We start from the raw sequence: 21237 nt of genomic DNA on the forward strand, positions 1-21237 counted from the left end.
TGTAAAATTTGTAGCAGGTGGCCACAGGCATATTAGACTTTCATGCTGGGGAACATAAAGACCCATATGGTGTATGATGGCATGCATGAAGATAATAAGTTGTAGGAATAAGCAACCAGCTTATATGTAAGATAAGAGCTGGCTTGAATTTTTGATTCAAATTTGACTAAAAACTTTCTCAGCTGTGGCTGCTTGTTTCTGTTTTGCTGCCTACTATCTGGTTTCAGCTGGAAGTTTGCTAAGAGGAATGTTCTCTCGTTTTTACCAGACACCCTGGGTGAGATCTGGGACCCTTGAAGTCAGTTGGACTTTTGCCATTGGCTTTAATGTGGCCAGAATTTCACAGCATGAGAACTATTTTACTCGGTTCTGGATAGGGTATGTCAGAAAATAGCAGGCATCTTCAAGATGGTTTTATTTGTGAAATTTTGGACCACATGCTTTCTTGGTCTAAAAGTGGTCATTCTTCCTCAAGAAGACAGGATGATGCTTATTCGGCATAAACCTTCTCTTTAATATTACTGTATTAGCAGTGATTTGCTATTGACCTGTAGTTTCCTTTTGCTAGAAAATTTGCAGTAAAAGTTAAAATTCTCTTTAAAAGCCTGTTTGCAAATGTATGTAAGAATAAAAGTGATGTTGGGGTAAGCTGAATTCAGTCCATGTAATACAGCATTATTTACTCGAGAGGTTTTAACATTCATCATTCCAGTGTGAATTTATTATAAACTGACACCAGGTGCTATAGACATCACATTTCCCTATTTCCCAGTGCACTAACATGACTTCTAATTCTGTATTGTAGGTCTTGGCCAAAATGAGATTTTGCATTTTTGTTATGTTTTGTTTTTCAGAAGCTGCTTAATTTCAGTCTCTAGATATTAAGGAAGGAAGACATGGAATTCATGAATATATGAAAGTATTTGAGATCCTAGAATCATAGAATGGTTTGGGTTGGAAGGGACAGTCATCTAGTCCAACCTCCTCTGCAGTAAGCAGAAGCATCCTCAACTAGATCAGGCTGCCCAGAGCCCTGTCAAGCCTCACTTTCAATATCTCCAGTGATGGGTCCCCAGCCACCTCTCTGGGCCACCTGTTCCAGTGTTCCACCACCCTCATAGTAAAGAACCTGTTCTTAACATCTAATTTAAATCTGCACTCCTCCAGTTTGAAGCCATTGCCCCTTGTCCTATCACCACAGGCCTTTGTAAACAGTTTCTCTCCACATTTCTTGTAGGCCCCCTTCAGGCACTGGACGGCCATTATTAGGTGTCCCCAGAGCCTCCTCTTCTCCAGGCTGAACAACGCCAGCCTGAACTTAGGGAAGAAATAACATTTTGTTTGGTCAGAAAATACTCTTTGTAAAGATGTTGTACATACCATCCACTGTTCAAATATGTGCCAGAACTGTTCATATGAATAAAGTACAAGTGAAACTGTGCTAGCCCAAATTGGTTATCAGAAACCTAATCAGTTTTGGGTTTGTTTTGTTTTATTCCCCCAGCAGTTGATGATCTTGCATAGTTTTCCACTCACACAAGATGAGTCAGAAATACTATGGCAGGATTACTGTTAAGGTGACAATCAGGAAGACAAAATTTGTGTTCAGGAAGGATTAAAAACAGGGTTAGCAGGGGAAAGAACATTATTAAAGCAAGTATACAAGGGAAAGGATGTATATATGTTGCATGCACTTTATCTCACCAGTGTCCTACTTGCAGAGTCTGATAATTTCCTTCTTGAAATACAAATTTAGGCTTTATGCAGTTTTGAAAAATCTTTTAATGTAGAAGTGGCATCCCTTGCAACACATTCACCGCAAAACACAACTATGCACTGTAAATAACTTCAGTCCATACTGTAATTTTGTCCATCAATACTACCATCCTTTTTTTTTTTTTTACATTAAATAAAAGTCAGACTTGATGCCTTAAAAAAACACACAACACATGCTCAGAATATCTTGTAATGACTGTCTATGGAGTAGAGGTGAGGGATGAGAGTTGAAGCGGAAAATTAATTTGATTCTTAGGCTGGGGAAGAGGGAACATTCCTGCAGAGAGAAGCAGCTCTGGAGATAAGTTTTAATTTCCTGAGCTCCAGTCTCTATATAGGAACACTGAAATACTTCCTTCCTGATAACCAAGTCAGGCCAGGGGCTAATTTAAATGATGTGTTTCTGTATATAATTGCATTCTTGTGTAAGTATTTGCATACTCTCTGTATAAAAACAAATAGTGTACCTATGGTGATAGAAGTCAATTTTTAAGTGCATTGCGTGTACTCAAGGTCTGGCATATCCACACACCTGAGATACAATATATCACCATCTACTTAAACTTACATAAAGGATCTCTTTCATACTTGGTCTTTACATAAACCCAAAACCCAACCAAACCAAAAAATGACAAAAACACCCTCCTCAACCACTTCTTTGGCATTTTTAAGAGGTTCTGGATTATGATGCACCTTTAAGAGTTGCTGAGATATGTTACAGATTTCTAATGCATATATCTCCTGTATACACAGTTTTGTTACAACCATTTCTGTCTTACTAATGTCTCATCGGTCCATGATTATTTAGGCAAAACCATGAAGCTCACTATGAGTAATACCTTAGTAAGTAATCCATTAACAAACAGTAGGAGACTATTTAGTTGGGTTTTTTCCCAGGTACAAAGCATTTACCAAAAAAAGTACAGTTCACCCAAAACTCTGCACTTGCCACAATTGATTTCAGAGTCTCAGACTATGTTTCCTTGTAGTGATCAGTTTCTAGTAAAGCTGGTTTTATTTGCAGTGTCCATCTTTGTGGGTTTGTTTGTTTGTTGTTGTTGTTTTGGCTTCTTTTTTTCCATTTTGTTAAAGTAAATACCACAGTTTTTTTCTTTATATATTTTGGGATAAAACCATATATCTAAGTAAGTGATATTGTGTTAAGCAGAGACACAATATAATTTGCTTTTTGAAGCACAGATTTACTTGAATTCCAGATCATTGTCTAGATATCCCAAGCTGTAAAGTAAAATTACTTTAATCTCTCATTGCAGGTTGTGTAACAGCATCAGAATTAAAGGCATTACTGAGCTGTTCGACATTTATCAGTTAACCTACTGTATTGTCAGATATGTTGCTTAATTTCTATCAGGTTTTGTTATTGTAGGGTTTGGTTCCACTTGTCAATAGCTCTTTCTTACAACTATTTTTTTAACTATTCAGAATATCTATTTTTCATCATGAGAGAATTTGTGCCTCCTTACATGACTTGAAAGCACCAAATGTAAATATATCAATGGTGTACAAGATTGAAAAATGGCTTTCCGTTATTTCTAAATCAGATAAGCCTATTTATTGGATAAATAATATAAATGGAAGTCTGTAGACTGTGTAGCTATTTCTTTTTCTCTTTAGAACAACTTTGGAAAAGGGGGAAAAAGCCGTAAACTTCAAGAGATTGCGATGGCACTAAAGTGTTGCCAAGCAAACCATAAAATATGTCAAACTAGTTCTATAGAAAAGATATGAAAAACTTCTAGGTGTGTGTTGTAGCTGTTTTGGGGTTCCCAAAGCTGCTTGTGTGTAAAGTCAGCTGTGGAAATGGCTAACTAGCTAAACGCCATGATTCCTGCAGCTTGACTCTTGTGGGGAGGTTTTTTTTCTGTGAAAACAGTTGTAAAGTGGAACATCTGAAAAATATGTTCCATGCAAATTGCATCTTCACACGCATTTATTTTGACATTTAGGTTTGGTTTGAGAGAGAGAGAAGATTCTGAAATAGTCATTCACAGATGGCTTGTGCGGGTTTTGTTTTTCATACGCTTCTCTGCGTTTTTGGTTTGGGGTGGATTTTTTTTCTGCATGTGTTTGCAGACTTGTCAATCCCTCTTTTTCCCCCTGATCACATGTTTAAATTTTTATGACTTGAATTTTTGCCTTTTTTTTTTCTCCTAGAAGCTGATGTTTAAAAGAGAAAAAAGATAAAAAATGGGGGTTGGGGGTGGTGGTGGAGGGGAACAACCCACCTCAACCCCAAAACAACACTAAAACAACACCCCAAATCAATTGAACAACACCTCTCTCCCCTCCCAAACCCTACTTGCCACCCTAGGGGTATAGCTTCCTATGATAAAGATTTTCTTGGCAGTGAGTGAGAATTTGTGTATATACTTACATAATATAGTGAAAAAAAAATCAGGAATCATGGAATTCTCCCATCTGAACTCTTTCAGCAGTGAATAGATGTGGGGAGTCTAGAAGGCTATGTACTGTTGACTAGGGGAGTGCTGTTAGCAAAACCTGGTGTGCACTCAGCTAAATGGGTGAGATGCAGACGTATATCTGGCCATCCTTCTGCAGGGCTGAACTTGACCTCTGTAGCTTTTGCTGGTGGGAATATGCTTTCCAGGTGGGAGTCAGGAGCAAATTGTTAGAGTCTGTTTTCTTTTGAAGGTGTTGCGTGAAAGCAATTGCCAATAAATTGTGGTTGTGAAACCTGCCTGAGAAGAGGTCCATCTGTGTGTGAGGAATAAAAACTCCTAAGTGGCACTGGTAATTTCTTTGTAAAATGCCAGAGCAAAGTATCCCTGTATTCCAACTGTAGTTATAAAATGAATATCCAATATATTAAGTTATTTTTCTTTAAGGAAACCAGATGTTGAACTTGTACTGAATGCCATCAGTGATGCATCTCTTTTTTGTTTTGTTTTTAATCCCAGAAGAAGTTACCTGTATACAACAAGATGCAGGAGTCTCTGGAAGTGACTCTTCCTGGCAAGCAAGAAGAGGATGAGAAGGACCAGCCTGCTGAGATGGAGTACCTTAACTCTCGCTGCGTTCTTTTCACTTACTTCCAGGGAGACATTGGTTCAGTAGTGGATGAACACTTCTCAAGAGCTTTGAGCCAAGCCAGTTGCTTCAATCCAGAAACTGCCCTTACCAAGAGCAAGGCAGGGCTAAGTCCTCTGTGGAGAGGTAAGAGGAGCAGTAACTTGCTGTCTGTGGTACAGCATACTTGATCTGTCTTGTGGTTGATCTGTATTGCAGCTGAGACTTTGCTCCTCTGTGGAAGTGGAAAAATCCCCCCCAGATTTGAAGGGGCTGAGTTGCTTCTTGGGGTTGAAAGATCTGAAGTGTTAAAAAGAGGGAAAGAGGCATCAAAGGTGCGGAAGAAGCAGGCTTCTGCTTTCTTGCCATAGTCCGTGGCTCTGCTGAGGCCTTGAAGGAACTGGGCAAAGCTCACATGGCTTCACAAACATCTGCTGCAGTGTTGGAGGCTTGTTTTTAAGTTCTAAGTGTGAAACTTGGCCCATGAAGCAGGAGCAAAGCTGTTTGGGATATTGGCCTTGGACATGAGGAGACCCATGCAGCCTTCTCAGATGACTTTGCCAGGTGATTAAGATTTGTCTGTGGCTGCTTTCCAGGTTGAGAAGAGCCAGCATAGGCTGGAGCAGGCTCAGGTGCAAGCTCTCGCCCATGCGGTTGTAGGCATGTGGTGAGGTACATTGCAGCCTGCTCGCGAGAGACATAAAGCCATCAGTACTGGCTACCCACATGTAAGGTGGGGATGACATTGCTCTGCTTTCAAGCAGGGAGCAGAAATATGGTCAGTATTGCAGGTATTTGCATACCACTTAGCACTTAGGTCTTGCTACACATAGAAGTACGATCAACGTAACAAAGAGCAGATCTTGCCAGATACTTCAAAACTGCAGAAAGTGTGCTAGTAAGATGCTAGTTCCATGTTATTGAGTGGGTCAGTCTGGGTAGTTTTTTAAATCCGCAGCAGCATTATTTCTGATCTTATACGGACTAGCAAAGGCACATGAAAGAAGTATTGTGAACAATGATCTTGCATCATATTGACAGGGAGAGATACCTCAAAGATTCTTGTAGAAGAGATGGTGTTGATAATCAACAATGCTGAGGTGAGAGTGAATTGATGAAAGTCACAAATACTAAGGAGAGACAGGATTTTTGGAAACTGCTGTCAAGAGGATAATAGCTTTTCAGAAAGCTGATTACGAATCCAAGGAAGTTTAAGCAAAGGTCAGCACAAGTGGCTAGGGAGCTAGAGGAATTTATGGCTTGAGCTGGGACCATTAATGTTAATGGGAAATTTTCTGTTGACTCGATGGAGAGTGGAATTGAATCCATGCTTACTAAAAAGGAGACTGGAGCATTTATAAATGGCCCAGACAGGCTATAAGTGTTTTAGAGATGGGATCAAGGCAGTCCCCAGAGACCCCCTGCCTACAGCAAGCCCTCTTCACTGGGTTTGGAGACATAACATGGAAGGGGCTGTGTGTCTTCTCTTTGGCCTCAGACATACCTGTTGCTTTTTTCCTGGCTCTCCCTGCGGTTGTACAGCCTTCCCCAAAGGGCTCTGCAGGGAACAGGGTGGCCTGACATAAGGGTTCTTCACCCATGCTGCCTCCTGACCCCGTATGCCCCATGTTATCGGTGCATAATGGAGATCTGCATGTCCTGAACGTCCTCTAGTAATAAAGTAAGGGGATATGCCCTCTGCTGTAGCTATACCTGCTGAAACTGTATGAAGATCCCTAGGGAGGCTGCTAGGGTGTTTGGTTCTGAGCAGTGGACGCTGGGAAAGCTGAGGGTACATTCTTTTCTGGAGAAGAGGACAAGAGTTTTATTAGGCCCAAAGGCTTGAAAAAAGTAGGGCTGGAATGAGGCTAATGCCGCGGTCTTCTGCTTTGTGTACAGTTGTCAAAGATGCACAGTTATGCATCCCATTGCCTAAAGAAGTTAATGTACCATTAACTCAAAGATCTTTTGTAAACAACCTTCACAGGTAGTCAGCATTTCTGTCAATAAATTACTCAAAGATAAATTAAACCAAGAAAATAGCTTTTGTGTTTTGGAAGCTACAGATTTTAATGGAAAGTATGGCCATGAACTGACTGCTCAGCTCACTGTGTTATTTCTTGTTTACCTGAAAGGGGGCATTGGCAATGTTTTCTGTTTTTTCTCATCTTATGGTGATTTTTTTTTTTTTTGGTGTCCTGATGCAAGACCAAATTAAGGGGGATTTTTTTGTTACAAGGACAAATTTTGAGTGTATATAGAAAAGAGAACCTATTGTCCTGAAAAGAGTAAGTTTTTTGTCTCTATGTGTTGAAAGTATTGATGAGTTTAGGCTAAAATTAACTTAAAAGCTGACTTTTTATAAAATATTTTTCTGCAATGGGCTCTGGTAACATGGACTTTGAACACGCAATTAAAGGTGTAGCTACCCAAAATCTTTTGCAGGGGCTAATGAAACTAGTAATGGAACTAGTAATATCTTGAAACTAAATTACCTTTAATGATGTTTTTATCAATGTGTTTTTCCTAGCTGCAAGTGTCCGGGTCTAGTGTGGGGTTTTCTCTTCCTGCCTTAACTGATAAGTGATGTTGTACTACAGAAGATTCCATGCATTGTCTTCTGTACAACGCATACACCTTGGCACATTATCAGTGTGTTGTCCAGCCACCATGAACATTTGCGTTAATCACCACTTTGTAGTATCTGAGATGTTGCGTCTCCTGGCCTCCCTCTGCTGAGAATAGGCACTTGTGATAACTGTGGTGTCTTGGCAGATAATTTTTGTTAAAATACCTCCTTCCCCACTCCTGAAAGCCCATGGAGTCTATTCATATTTTTTATTTCCTTCTTTCTCAGAAACAGTGCTGAAACAACTATTTCTCCATTGTCATGTCCTATAGAGGCCAGATATTTGACATGATGGTATCTGTAAAGATCATTGGTTGTGCTCACTGCTTTAAAGGTAGGAAGCAAGTGAGAGCCTTTAAACACCATGGAAATGTGTGGTGGTCTGGGGTTGTGTCTTCAACACAGATATGGTTCTGCCTTGATAAGGTTGTCACACACTTAATTCTTAGTAGCATCCTCTGTGAGAACTCAGGGTGAATGAAGCTTTCTTGCATGTTCATATGATGTGGATGGACCCTGTATCTCCAGTTACATGACTTGCCCTTCATCAGTGAGGTTACATTGGCAGTGGTTTCTCAGTAGGGGCCCATGACAGTTTCTGACAGTGGTGTTGGCTTTGTAAAACATGCATGCATTTCAAAATGGAGAAGACCAAACATGTTTTCTGAGGCTTAGACCTTCTGTATGATTGGTAAAGCCAAGCTGATATGCAGCGTGAGATGAATTCATATTGGCAAATCCAGCGGTTTAAAGTGCTCTCTCCTGGTATTAGTTATCTTGCAGATACTTGGTGTTTTTCTGTGCTTTTTTGAAGTGAGATGATTTGGACTTAGGGCTTTTCCATGCAGGTAACAGACAGATAGTTTCCACAAACTCTGTTACAGAGGTTAATTTTTCAAAATACTGGCAATACGTTGTCAAGCTGTGCTTCTTTGTAGAGCAGTGGGGGAAACAACAGACTGGATGTGAAGAAGCTTGTTTTTGTTTTTTTTTCTTCTCAGCCCTGCTGTTAACAGTATAAACCATGTGCACTCTCCATCTCAGCCTAATCCCTTGTAACAAGGAACAATTTACAAACAAGGACCAATAGCAATTTTGTAGCGTTGCTGAGACTTCTGTAATAGGGCTTGAAGCTCTCTTTGGTCTTCTAGCATGAATTACAATAGTTGCTAAAAAACCCCAAACCTTTTGAAGAAAGCCATGCTGCAGAGCAATTTGTTAGACAGGCTGGCGGCCTCTGAAGCAGTTTGGCACAAAGAGAAGTTCTCCGTGTTTGTCCATAGCGCCTTTGCAAATTTTATTTCCAATAAACTGCCTAAATCATAGCAAACTGATATGTGGGGAAAAAAAAATCTGTGGTTTTGATGACTTTTAAAACCACATACATGAGTGTCCTAGTGATGCAGTCTAAAAACACATCCACAGTTTTTGTTTCTAAAATATTCTTATGTAAGCAAAGTTCAGAGGCAGGAGGAGCATTTGAAGAATCTGTTCATTCTCAATGGTGTCTTCACCCAAGTCTCCTTCCAGTTGCTTGTTAAACAAAGCAAAACAAAAGGTCATTAAAAAAACCACAGCATAAATATGAGGAACAGAGGATTCCTTGTCTCATCAAATATTAAACTTTCCTGTCTATTTCTCCATAGGCTATTTTTATGACTGCTCTTTCATCAGAAGTGAATTCCTGTATTTTTATGTTTCCATCTTTGACCAAAAAAAACCTATTAGAGCTGAGACAGATTGCATGAAACAGTACTTTCAAACATAAGCCGGCAAGAGGATTGTGAGAATGGAGATGCCAATACTTTCCTACACATGAAAAACACTAACAGCTTCTTCAAAAGAGGAATTTTTAGAATGTGATTTCATAATGTAGAGGTATTTGAATCCATTTAAATATAAGCTGAGCCCTAACTGTAAGAACAGTCTTTTTTTTACTGACAAAAAATTCTTTCAGTTGCATAGCTAGGTCAACAGTTGGACTCAAGATCTTAGAGGTCTTTTCCAACCAAAGTAATTCTATGATTCTGATTATATAGTTGTTTCTGCTTGTTTGATCCTATTTGGAAAAGGGCAACATGATATATTCTATAAGGAACTAACATAAAGATGCATTAGCTATGATCTGTGTTTCCTGTTCTGCAGTGTGACCTGGTTCTCTGTCTTTGAAAGTATTTACAGGCACAACAGCTGTCTTTCTAAATTATGTGTTCTGGTCTGGTAAGGTATTAGGCTTTCTTTGCAATTCCTGTAGCAAGATCTTGGGAGAGCCTTAAGAAGAAAAGTCTTCTTGGGAAGGATCTTATCAATATGAGTGAATATCTAATAAAAAGGAATGAAGATAGGGGAGCTCTCCTCAGTAGTGCTTGCTTTCAGGGTAAGAGGCCATAGACACAAACTAGAATACAGGAAATTCCATCTGAACATGAGAAAACATTTTTTTTCTTTTAAAGAACAACAAACCACAAAACTTTAAGGGTGGCTGGACAGGTTGCCCAGAGAGTCTGTGGAATTTGGATGACAGTCAAAGTCTGACTGGGACTAGGTGATCTCAAGGGATCCCCTTGTACTTCAGCTGTCCTGTGATTCTGTAATTGTTGAGAAAGCTTGAGTTCAGTGTCACAAATTTCAGAGTAGAAAATAATTGTCATTACATTTGTTGTTCAGCTTCAGTTATACTTTATTTCTCTCTTCTCTACCAGAAAGCTCAACAATTTCAAGCCAAAGGAGCAGTTTTCCAACTTCATTTTGGACCAGCTCTTATCAGCCTCCCCCTCCACCATGCTTAAGCGGAGTACACCCTGATTTCCCTGTTACTGCACCAGGCACCTTCCCAACACCAGATCCCAGCAGCTGGCCAGGACATGGTCTTCATCAGACTGTCCCACCTCCTCCCCCTGCTGCATCTGAATCCTGGCATTATCCTTTAGCATCTCAGGTGAGCCCTTCATATGCACACATGCATGATGTGTACATGCATCGCCATCACCCTCATCCACACATGCACCATCACCATCCCAGCTCGCACCGTGACCCACGTTATGGGTCCCTGCTGATGCCTTCAGTCCGCGCAGCCAGGATTCCTGCTCCTCAGTGTGATGTGACAAAGACAGATCCTGCTGCTGCTGTCACCAGCGCTACCTCAGCATGGGCTGGAGCCTTTCATGGAACAGTGGACATTGTGCCAAGTTTTGGGTTTGACACAGGTAAGATGGTTCAATTGCGTCCATGACTTGTTTTATCAGGAAGAATTTGAACAAAGTGGGCTCCTTGCACTTGTAGGTGGACTTGTTCTCAGAGCATTCTCCAAATATTTCTAGGTGGGAATCGCTCCTGAAATTGCTGTCGGAGTAGATGAGCTGTGAAACATTCAGCTCTCCCTGCCATTTGCTGATAGACCTTTGTCTGCCTTGGTCCCATTCAAGCCAAATGAGTTGTGACATGATGCACATTTTTTTGTTTGTTTAAATCTTGTGGGAAATGGTTAAACTTCTATGTGGAAGCTTCCAGCTTGTCCAATCAGTTCATATGTGCGTTCACCAAAATATAGCTCAAATGAGGACTGAAGTAATAACTTGTCAGTACATGATGACATGAGTAGATCTTACTCATCTAAATTGGATCAAATCAGTATTTCCCTCCTGTGTTGTATCCAGGTGTCACATAGACAGATGGTGGCTGAACTGTGCTTGCCATCAAACTAGACTTCTTTCTGTAGGATACAGGTAGAGGTCTGTGAATTAGATTAATTTTACTGTAGAGTCCTTAGCCATAGAACAGCTTCTATGAACTGTGTCTGCATCTGCAAGCTTTGACTGGCAGGCACACACCTCAGTATTAGGAGCGGTCTAACAGCCCTTGCTGTTCATAGTTGCTTGCAAACAGGTGATGGGTAGCTAACAGTTTCCATTGCATCCATCCTCGAGCTCATATGCACTGCTGAGGTCTTCTTTTTCTGCTTGGTATTTATCTCACCAGCATCAATCCTTGCAGATCAGTAGGTCTTAAAACACATTATGTTATTTATTAAGGAAATAATAAGTTTGAATCTCTGTTCCCTTTTCCCTGAAGTATCTGTCCATCTTGATATCTCTTACTAACTGATTCAACGTGTGAGAAGCACTTTCTTGCTTTGATTAGTGTGCAGGGCAACAAAAAGCTAGTGGAGTGTAACAGTGTGAGAGCTGAAATCCCTGTCCACACTGACAATAACCAGGCTAGCTCAGTCTGGAAGCAAATGAAAGCTGTATTTACAAGCAAATCTACAATCTATGATGAATGCAATGAATATGTACAAATATACACTATTCACAACATTTACAAATATGTACAATCAACAGAAAAGCACAACCAAGCCCCCTTTGCTTCCCCCAAGGGGACTTCCCCAAAAAATTAAAAAGATGGTCTTAAAACCATCACATGGGGAAAAAGAATGTTATTTTGCAAATATGAAGCGTTGTGAACCCCAACCCAGTTATTATTGAGCTAACCAAATACAACTCTCTCTCTTCCCTTAATAACCACTGGGAGCCAATAGTCTCTTTGAAGTAAAAGGCTACTTGCTGACTCAAGAAATCAAGAAAAAGCTTAACAGGATTCTTGACAGTGAACACTTTTATATCTCATAATAACACTTCTAGACATGTCAGTGATATGAGAGGAATTACATTTTATGCTTTAGGGTATAAAATGATAATCTGACAGGACTGGGATTCTTGAATTTTACCTTTCTGACAAATTCCATAAGGGAAGTGAGCTATCTTTTCTAATTGTCACTGCCAGTGGTAGAGGGGAATGAGCCCCTGCGTCTGACAGTAGCCCCAGCAATCCAGTTCCAGGGCTCTGATATTTTGCTTGCCCGTTGGGAATGGAGCAAAGAGTCGCATAAGGGATTGTTAGTCAGGGGAAACCACTACCTGAGTTAGGTTTAAGTCCAGTTTACATTGTGAGTTGTTTCAGTGTTGGGCAAGTTGGTTTGTTTACTCATACTAGAGTTTCTGAGTAGCTGTATGTCTAATAAACCAGGTGCTTTTTCTCTTTTCGATAAGAGTACAGTACCTCAAAAAGGACTGTGAGTTCCAGCACTAATATAACCTCTGCTTGACGGTCATGGCTCCTTTTGAAAATCCCTGTAGAGGGGAACAATTGGATGCTAATTTACAGGACCTGGCTTTGACAGGACTTAACAGAATTTGTATGTCGTATAGTTGTTTACTTAGCATGGGAGGGAGTGGAAAAGGCCTGAACCGTTAATTTTTGACCCACGCCTAATGTGTGGGTTTTAGTACGTGAGTTCCTATTGGGGAAAAGAAAGAGGAAAAATGTGTGACTGGTATGCAGGAATGGAGGATCTCAGCAGACCAGTGTCCCATGGTTTTGTCTACTTAATATAGCCATGAACTGAAACGCAGCAGCAAAACTTATCAGGCAGCCACAGTTTAGCTCATAAGGCTTTGGAGACAAGGGAGCAGGCAACAAAATGCAGCACGTAGTGGTAGCCTGTGACATTACAAATATTTGCCTATTTACCCTACACACTCAATCTCTCTCTTGTGCTCTCTTAAGCAGAGGCTTGCTGGGAAGGGCAGGAAGGCTCTGACCTCCTATTTCAACTTTGCCTGCAACTTGTACATTTGAGACAAATGCTTTGGTGACAAGCATTTAAGGAGGGACCATGGTGAAAAAAGGGAGCTTAACTTGCCCCAGTGTTTTGTGGGCATGTGAAATCCCAGGGAAGGTGTATTGTGCTGCCAGGAAGTGGGGTGGCCTGCTAAAGCACGACACTGAGTTGCATCCAGCAGTCACCAGCGGAGGTGAAGCTTTTCTTGCACCATATCCAATCCATGGGAGGATTATAATGGATAATACACAATTTCATTACATGTAACTCTAATGTGAGAAGACAATCTCAGCAGAGAGGCTGAAAGCTGAAGGGGTTGGAAGAGTGTCCAGGCTTTCTGTGGGATAGAAGTGGTTTGTACATAGTAAAATAAGGCCACAGTGGCAAGAAAACTTCAGTTCTGGAAGTCTTTGGTCATATGGCCCTGGAGAATAAAAGTCATCAACCTCAGGAGCTGTCAATATATCATATTTCATGAGCTTCAGATGATTTATATAAAAAAAGATCATTTGGTGTCCCCTTAAATGTTGCTTTTCAGAGCTATTCAGATGCCAAAATGATTCTCTTGCCCTCTTCCCCTTTATAGTGGGTCATGTTTCTTGTGCTACTGTCACATGCGATTATAGAAACATTTGCAAAATTCCTCACGCTGGATTACATGGAATGATAGTGTAGGGATCAGTACAGGCTGGCTGTAATCTTACCCTCCTCCAGCTACATTGTTGCATCTCTCCCATACTAAACCAAATATTTGATCTCATGAATGGATGATGCTCATCACTTCAGAGGTTAAGAGAGTATTCCTCTTGCATGCATAGTGTCATTTTGGAATTTGTATTTCAGAACAGATTGTGTGGGACATCAGCATGTCACTGTTCTGAGAGCTGACAACATACTGATCTGTCCTGCACATCTGTTTGAACTTACATGGTCCCAGTTTAGAGGATGAAGGGGGATTTAGCTATCTGATTCTCATTTAATGTGCCTTAATCCTCACATTGTGTGCTGCAAATTAACCCTTTTAAAAGCTTCTTTATTGGTACAAGTGGGATTAAAGAAATGTTAGTCTGCATCAAAATCTTACTAAAAACCTATTGTATTTGTGGCTGATGGTATGCAATGTCTTTCCAAAGTTGAAGTGCCCAAGCTATAATGCTCTATATAAAAGTATGTTTTGTATCAAGCGTTGATATAAACACATTAATACAAGCACAGCATATTTGTGCTTTAGGCCACAACTCCCTGCTTTGCTGATGTCAGGCAATGCAAGTTCAGTCTCTTCAAGAGCAACAACTGCATTTGTGGCATACGTACAGAGAGCATTGCTGCAGCCATAATCCCACAGTGTTGGGGTTAAATCCTTGTGTTTATGTTAAGGGGGCGCAAGCCAAGTTGAGCACTTATGACCAGAAGGGTGAGGAGGGCAATTGCCCTCTTGCAGTGAGGCTGATAGCTATGGCCATTAGTGTTTCCCTCTAGAGCAGAGTGGGAGGCTGCCCTGTGACCAGGTGTTTCAGGTGGTCAGTTGTATCTGGCTGTGCTGGCAGCTTGCCAGGTCTGTGAGCAGCCCTGTAGTAGGAGAGCAGACCAATATACCCTGCTAAGCCTATGAGGGTATCCTGCCCTGCTGTTGGACAGATGTGCTGGAGGAAGCTTTCTGTAGTCTCAGCACACTAAAAACAGAGTAGGATTTTGGCATATCTGAGGACAGTAAGTCTGTCTTAAGTTTGAGGTGCACATCCTTTATCATGCAAAATTATGTACATTGAGGTCTATTACATTTAGGTGAGTTAATCAACATCCTCTAATTGTCCTGGCTAACTGGAAAGTCCACTTTTGGAAATGCCTGTACCTCAGTGTATCAGGTTGAATATGGAATTGCAGTGGTTGGTTTTCTGCCTTCTGTAGAATTATCTGTTCACACACAACCCATGGGTTTGTTGCAACTCATTAAGTTTGTTTAGAACTTGCATTTTGCATGTGTGGCAGTTAGCTATAACATTAGTAGCCCAGAGATGTAGAATTGTGCTGGTATGCCAGTACTGACTTATGCAACACAAGCAAGGATGTCCTTGCTAAGAGGAAGATGTTCTTGCAGAAGGCTGCAAGTGAAAATTCTAGCTTAGTAGCAGGATTGCTCTTGGATGATGATGCATTAGAACTTCAGATAGTTTTGCCATGATGGAGATGGGATTTTTGTGAAGAAAAGGTATGGAAAGTGTTCAGTTCAGACACATTCAGTTCTGTAACCAAAGCAACTCTATTTTTTTGGATTGTTTTCTCTGGCTCTAGATATAATAGCTATACCTTAAACCTTGTTGTTATAGTTACTTCGATTTGTTGCAAAGACATCTAACTAGAAAGATAGCTGGTTATTCCCCTTATACTAATTGCTAGTATCAGGTGGACACCCTCTTACACAAGTGTGTGTTTATGTTTGTTTTTTTAGCAGGTTCAGCTGGTTATTCCCCTTATAATAATTGCTAGTATCAGGTGGACACCCTCTTACACAAGTGTGTGTTTATGTTTGGTTTTTTAAGCTACTAGGAGCCGTATAACCTGTTCTCTTTTCATTTGTTTCCATTACCTCAGGTAGTCTTTAGTCACTGAGAGGTGTCTACCTCTCAGTAAGTCACCATGGGTGACCTCAAACAACTCTTTACACTCTGAAACACTTCTGAAATCTTCTCTGGTTTTGGAGGGGGGGTTGTGGTGTTTTTTGTTGTTGGTTTTTGTGTGTGTGTGTGTTTGTGTCTTCGGGTTTTTTTTTTTTTGTCATCTTCAATGAGTGAAGAGCCTCTGAACATGATTTTATAGGCATATTTTTAATTGAGGCAAGTCCTGTTTTTTCCAGTATAAAAAAACCTGGAACTGCAATTCCATGTGAAATATATCAGCAGAATGCCACTGAAAGGAGTTTGTCATGTTATACCTGTATGTTCTACTTTTCCTCTCTGTTCACTGCTGGACACAAAAGTGTCTGGACACTGCTTAGGAGTCTTCATGTGAATAGAGCCATGTGTGGAATAGAGCCATATGCAGTCATCTTTTATTGCTATTAACTGATCACTTTGTAGCTCAGTTTGGAAATTACATTAATTGTTTGAGCTCTTAAAACAAGGATGTAGTGATCAGATCAGATGTGAACTCCTCAGGCTTGTTAGACTTGCTGAAAACATATGAGTCTTCCTTTGTGTTTCACTATATGATCAGATATGGAAATCAGAGATCCATGCTTAAAACATGGGTCTGTCATTTTTCACTGATTACATGTTAAATGAACATGGAGCTTCAAATGTTGCATCACAGAAGTCTGGAGGTGCACCTACTTGTATTAGTTGTAAAATTTCCCCAAAATTTTTAGCAGATCGGGTAGTTGATGCATTGGTCTAAGTGCACTGTGTAGCAGGGCAATGTATAGTATGACACAGAGTGGAGTATATGGATGATTTATAGTGGGAATCACAGAACTGTCAGGGTTGGAAGGGATCTTAAGGATCATCTAGTTCCAACCCCCCAGCCATGAGCAAGGACACTTTCTACTAGATCAGGTTGCCCAGAGCCACATCCAGCCTGGCCTTAAAAAATTGCAGGGATTCAGCTTCTACCTCTTCTTTGGGCAAACTGTTCCAGTGTCTCACCACCCTTATGTTGAAGAATTTCTTCCTAACATCTAGTCTAAATCTACCTTCCTCTAGCTTGGATCCATTCCCCCCAGTCCTATCACTACCTGACACCCTAAAAAGTCCCTCACCAGCTTTCTTGTAGGCTCCCCCCTTAAGATAATGGAAGGCCACAATAAGGTCTTGTCAGAACCTTCTCTTCTCCAAACTGAACTCCAACTCTCTCAGTCTGTCTTCATAGGAGAGGTGCTCCAGCCCTCTGATCATCCTCGTGGCCCTTCTCTGGACGCATTCCAGCATATCCATATCTTTGTTGTAATAGGGGTTCCAGAACTGGACACAGTACTCCAGGTGGGGTCTCACAAGAGTGGCGTAGAGGGGGAGAATACATCCCTTGACCTGCTGGCCACACTTCTCTTGATGCAACCCACCCAGGATACGGTTAGCTTTCTGGGCTGCAAGTGCACACTGGTGGTTCATACTGAGCTTCTCATCCACCAGCACCCCCAAGTCCTTTTCTTCAGGGCTGCTCTCAAACCAGTCACTGCCCAGCTTATATCAGTGCCAGATGCAGGACCCTGCACTTAGTCTTGTTGAACCTCATGAGGTTGTCATGAGACCACCTCTCCAGCCTGTCAAGGTCCCCCTGGATGCCATCCCTTCCCTGCAGCCTGTCTGCTGCACCACACAGCTTGGTGTCATCAGCAAACTTGCTGAGGGTGTACTCAATGTCACTGTCCATGCCACCAACAAAGATGTTAAACAAGACTGGTCCCAGGACTGATCCCTGAGGGACTCGACTTGACTGGCCTCCACTTGGACATGGAACCATTGACAGCCACTCTTTGGGTGTGGCCACCAAGCAGGTTCTTTGTCTACTGAGTGGTCCATCCACCAAACCCAGACTTTACCAACTTGGAGACCAGAATGTCATGTGGGACAGTGTTATAAGCTTTGTTCAGGTCTGTGTAAATGACACTGGTTGCTCTCCCTTTGTATATTGATCTTGTGACCTTGTCAAAGAAGACCATCAGGTTTGTCAGGCAGGATTTGCCTTTGAAATCACGTTGATTGTACCAAATCACCTCTTTGTTATTGTTCTGCTTCAGCAGTGCTTCCAGGAGGATCTGCTCCATGATCTTACCAGGCACAGAGGTGAGACTGACTGGCCTATAGTTCCCTGGGTCACCGTTCTTTCCCTTTTTGAAAATGGGAGTTATGTTTCCCTTTTTCCAATCAGTGGGGACTTCACTAGACTTTTGGAATATAATAGAGAGCAGTATAGTGACCTCATCTGCCAGTTCCCTCAGCACCCATGGGTGTATCCCATTGGGTCCCATGGACTTGAACGCTCTCAAGTTCTTCAGATGGTCACGAACCTGATCTTCACTTACAATGGGCAATTCCTTCTTCCATCCCCTGCCGTTATCTTTTGTAATTTTGGGAGTGTGGCTGGAGCCCTTGCCAGTGAAGACTGAGGTAAAGAAGTCATCGAGGACCTCAGCCTTCTCCGCATCATTTGTCACCGGTTCTCCTTTCCGAGAGGGGCCACACCTTCTCTAGTCTTCCTTTTGCCACTAATGTACCTGCAGAAACTTTTGCCATTCCCCTTGGTTTCCCTGGCTAGATTTAATTCTAACTGAGTTTTAGCTTTTGCAACTGGGTCTCTTGCTGCTTGGGCAGCTTCCTGATTTGAATTTCCTGATAGAATTCCCATTCTAGCTGTCCTTTCTTCCACTCCTTGTAGAGTTTTTTTTTGTGTGACACTGTGTCTGGGACCTTCTTGCTCATCCAGGCAGGTCTCCTAACACTCTTGCCTTCTTTGTCAGCGTACTTTGCTCCTGGGCACAGAGAAAGTGATCCTTGAATATGGACCAGCTGTCCTGGGCTCTCCTTCCTCTTGGCCAGCAGATCTCTTAAGCGATCAAAGTCTGCATGCCTAAAGTCCAGGGTTGTAAGCTTGGAATATATCCTCTTAGATGCTCTGAGGATCTTAAATTCTGTTGCTTCATGGTCACTGCTGCCAGGGTTATCCCTGAGCCTCACATTGATCACCAGCCCTTCCCCGTTAGAACAAGTTCCAGTATAGCACCTTTTCTCATTGGTTCCTCCACCATTTGGAGGAGGAAGTTGTCATCTGTGCATTCCAGGAACATCCTGGATTTCCGGTGCCTTGCTGTGTTGTTCCTCCAGCAGATGTCAGGGTGATTGAAATTCCCCATGAGAACCAGGTCTTGTGAACATGAAGCCACTTCTGTTTGCCTTTGGAGGGCCTCATCTGCTTGATTCTCTGGTCATGTGGCCTGTACCAGACCCCTACAGTATCATCACCTTCCCTTGTCTTCCCTTTAATCTTCACCCATATGCTCTCAGCCAGTTCATCATCCTTCCCCAGGTGGAGTTCCACTGATTCCAGCTGGTCATTGATATAGAGAGCAATATCTCCTCCTCTCCTAGCCTGCCTGTCCTTCCTAAAGAGCTTGTACCTGTCTATCCCTACATTCCAGTCATGGGAATTATCCCACCAAGTTTCAGTAATAGCCACCATGTCATATCATTCCAGCAGCACAGTGGCCCTTAATGCTTATTGTCCAAGCTGTGTGCATTTGCATAGAGGCACTTCAGCTGGGCTGGCTGTGTCACCCTCTTAGTTGAATATCCCTTGATTCCCTTGGGGTGTCTTGGTGCCTTGTCCCTGGCTTGCCTCAGGGCAACAAGTTGAGAGCCCTTACTAGTGCTCCATCCCTCTGCCCCTACTGTGCTGCCTCACTGTGTGTCATAGGCAGGCATGAGATTATTAACCCCTTTCTGCTTAAAGCCCTATCAATGAGTCCTGCCAACTCCTGCTCCAGATTCCTTATCCTCTCTGGGACAAGTGCAACCCATTTGTTGCTGGTAGCTCTGGTGCCCTGTTAAACTCATCAGTGATCATAAAATCCAAACCCCTGTCAATGACACCAGTCCCAGAGTCATGAACTGACCTGTTGGCTCTTCCTAAATGTTCCCTCATCCATTGCCGCCGTCGCTGATGTCAGAGGGATGGAGGAGACCACAGTCTGAGCTCCTGATCCCTTTAGCAGTTGCCCCAAGGTCCTGAAATCTCTCTTAATTGATTGTGAGCCTCTTGTTGCTAAATCATCACTACCCACCTGAGAGACCAGAAGCAGGTAATAATCTGAAGGCCTCACAAGGGTGAGAAGTTTTCCTATAATGTCCTTTACCTGGGCACCAGGGAGACAGCAGGCGTCCCTATGGAGTGGGTTCCATCTGCATATTGGGCCTTCTGCTCCCGTCGTGCGCTTTCGTTTCATGATGTGTGATTCACTTGGCTCAAAGGATGAAGGGGCAGGCTTTAAAACGATGAGTCCAAAGTGCCTTACCATGTCTGCAAATACTGGCTTGCACCTCTCTCCTAAAAATGAGTAGGAACGTATCTTTGGGAAATTTCATCCACACCTCCCCCTCTATTGTCTGGATTTTAGGTATACGCCCTGTTGGGTGTAAATCTAGCAAAGATTGAATCCCTCTGGAGTAGAGAAATCCCATATTGCAACACAGATTCCAAGTCTATAATGCTAAAGCCACAACACAGCACCAGTTTATTAGATAGTCCTCGCTTTTTATAAAGGAAAATGTTAGAGGAACTCATAACAAATGCAAGCTGAAAATCATTAATTTTTCCCATGTGGAAGCACTAGCTGTTCTTGGCTAAAAATCTGACACTGTAGGTGAAATTACTTGGGTTTCTTACATGCTGCAGGAACATTTTCCCTCTCTCCTCTGTAAGGTGAGATGCTATACATACTATAAGATCCTAAAGTGTCACCAGCCTTTTCTAAAAGAAGTAGCATCTGTTGCTGGCCTCTACCAGGAAAAAACACTGTTTTCTACCAGATTATCTATGCAGACCTTGCTGAAGGATTTCATCACACCATGCCATGCTCCAAATGAGATCAAACCAAGGAAGCACACACAGGATTTTATCAGCTTTCCTGAACTGCTTGAGCCCATCTAAAACTTAAGTGCGGTTTAAGCTTATCCCTCATAGACTCAAAAAGCCCTCAACCAACGCCCAAAACTATTCTGAGCAATAGTGATATTCCTAACAAGTCCACTAGGCTGGTAAGTTGTGGGGGTTTTTTTTCCTTTTCTTCAAAACTTGTTTGTCCTTATTTCAGTTGTTTGAGGAAGAAGAAGAAAACATAGTGTAAGATTTTAATTTTTTTTTTCTTTTCTTTTCTGAAATGTAGGTCTACAGCATCAGGACAAGAGCAAGGAAACTTCTTGGTTCTGAAGTTCAGATAAATTAAGACCAGCTAGAGCTGGAGTCAGCAGCTGGGCGGGTGATAAAAGAGTCATTGCCTCCTTCTGCAATGGGCAAAGGACACATGAAGATGAAGAGCCAACCATTCTGGTTTTGCTATTGAGCCTTTTGTTTATAAGGCCATTTTTGGGTCCCACAGTGTTGGAACAAACCAAAACCCTAACTTTTCTTTCTTTCCTCATCTGAGCCTGCTGCAGCTGGGCAACCTAAATCCTTT

General features: G+C 41.9%; 1 protein-coding gene across 1 annotated transcript in view; it reads left to right on the forward strand.

The window, feature by feature from the left end:
* Positions 1 to 21237, forward strand: part of VGLL3 (vestigial like family member 3) — a 194013-nt gene that overhangs the window by 4947 nt on the left and 167829 nt on the right. Inside the window, exons 2-3 of the mRNA XM_054392005.1 lie at positions 4716 to 4971; positions 10156 to 10659. Coding sequence (XP_054247980.1) covers positions 4716 to 4971; positions 10156 to 10659 — 760 coding nt within the window. The remainder of the gene's footprint in view (positions 1 to 4715; positions 4972 to 10155; positions 10660 to 21237) is intronic.

The sequence above is a fragment of the Indicator indicator genome, chromosome 1 (assembly GCF_027791375.1).
Source record: "Indicator indicator isolate 239-I01 chromosome 1, UM_Iind_1.1, whole genome shotgun sequence".
Taxonomy (NCBI): Eukaryota; Metazoa; Chordata; class Aves; order Piciformes; family Indicatoridae; genus Indicator; species Indicator indicator.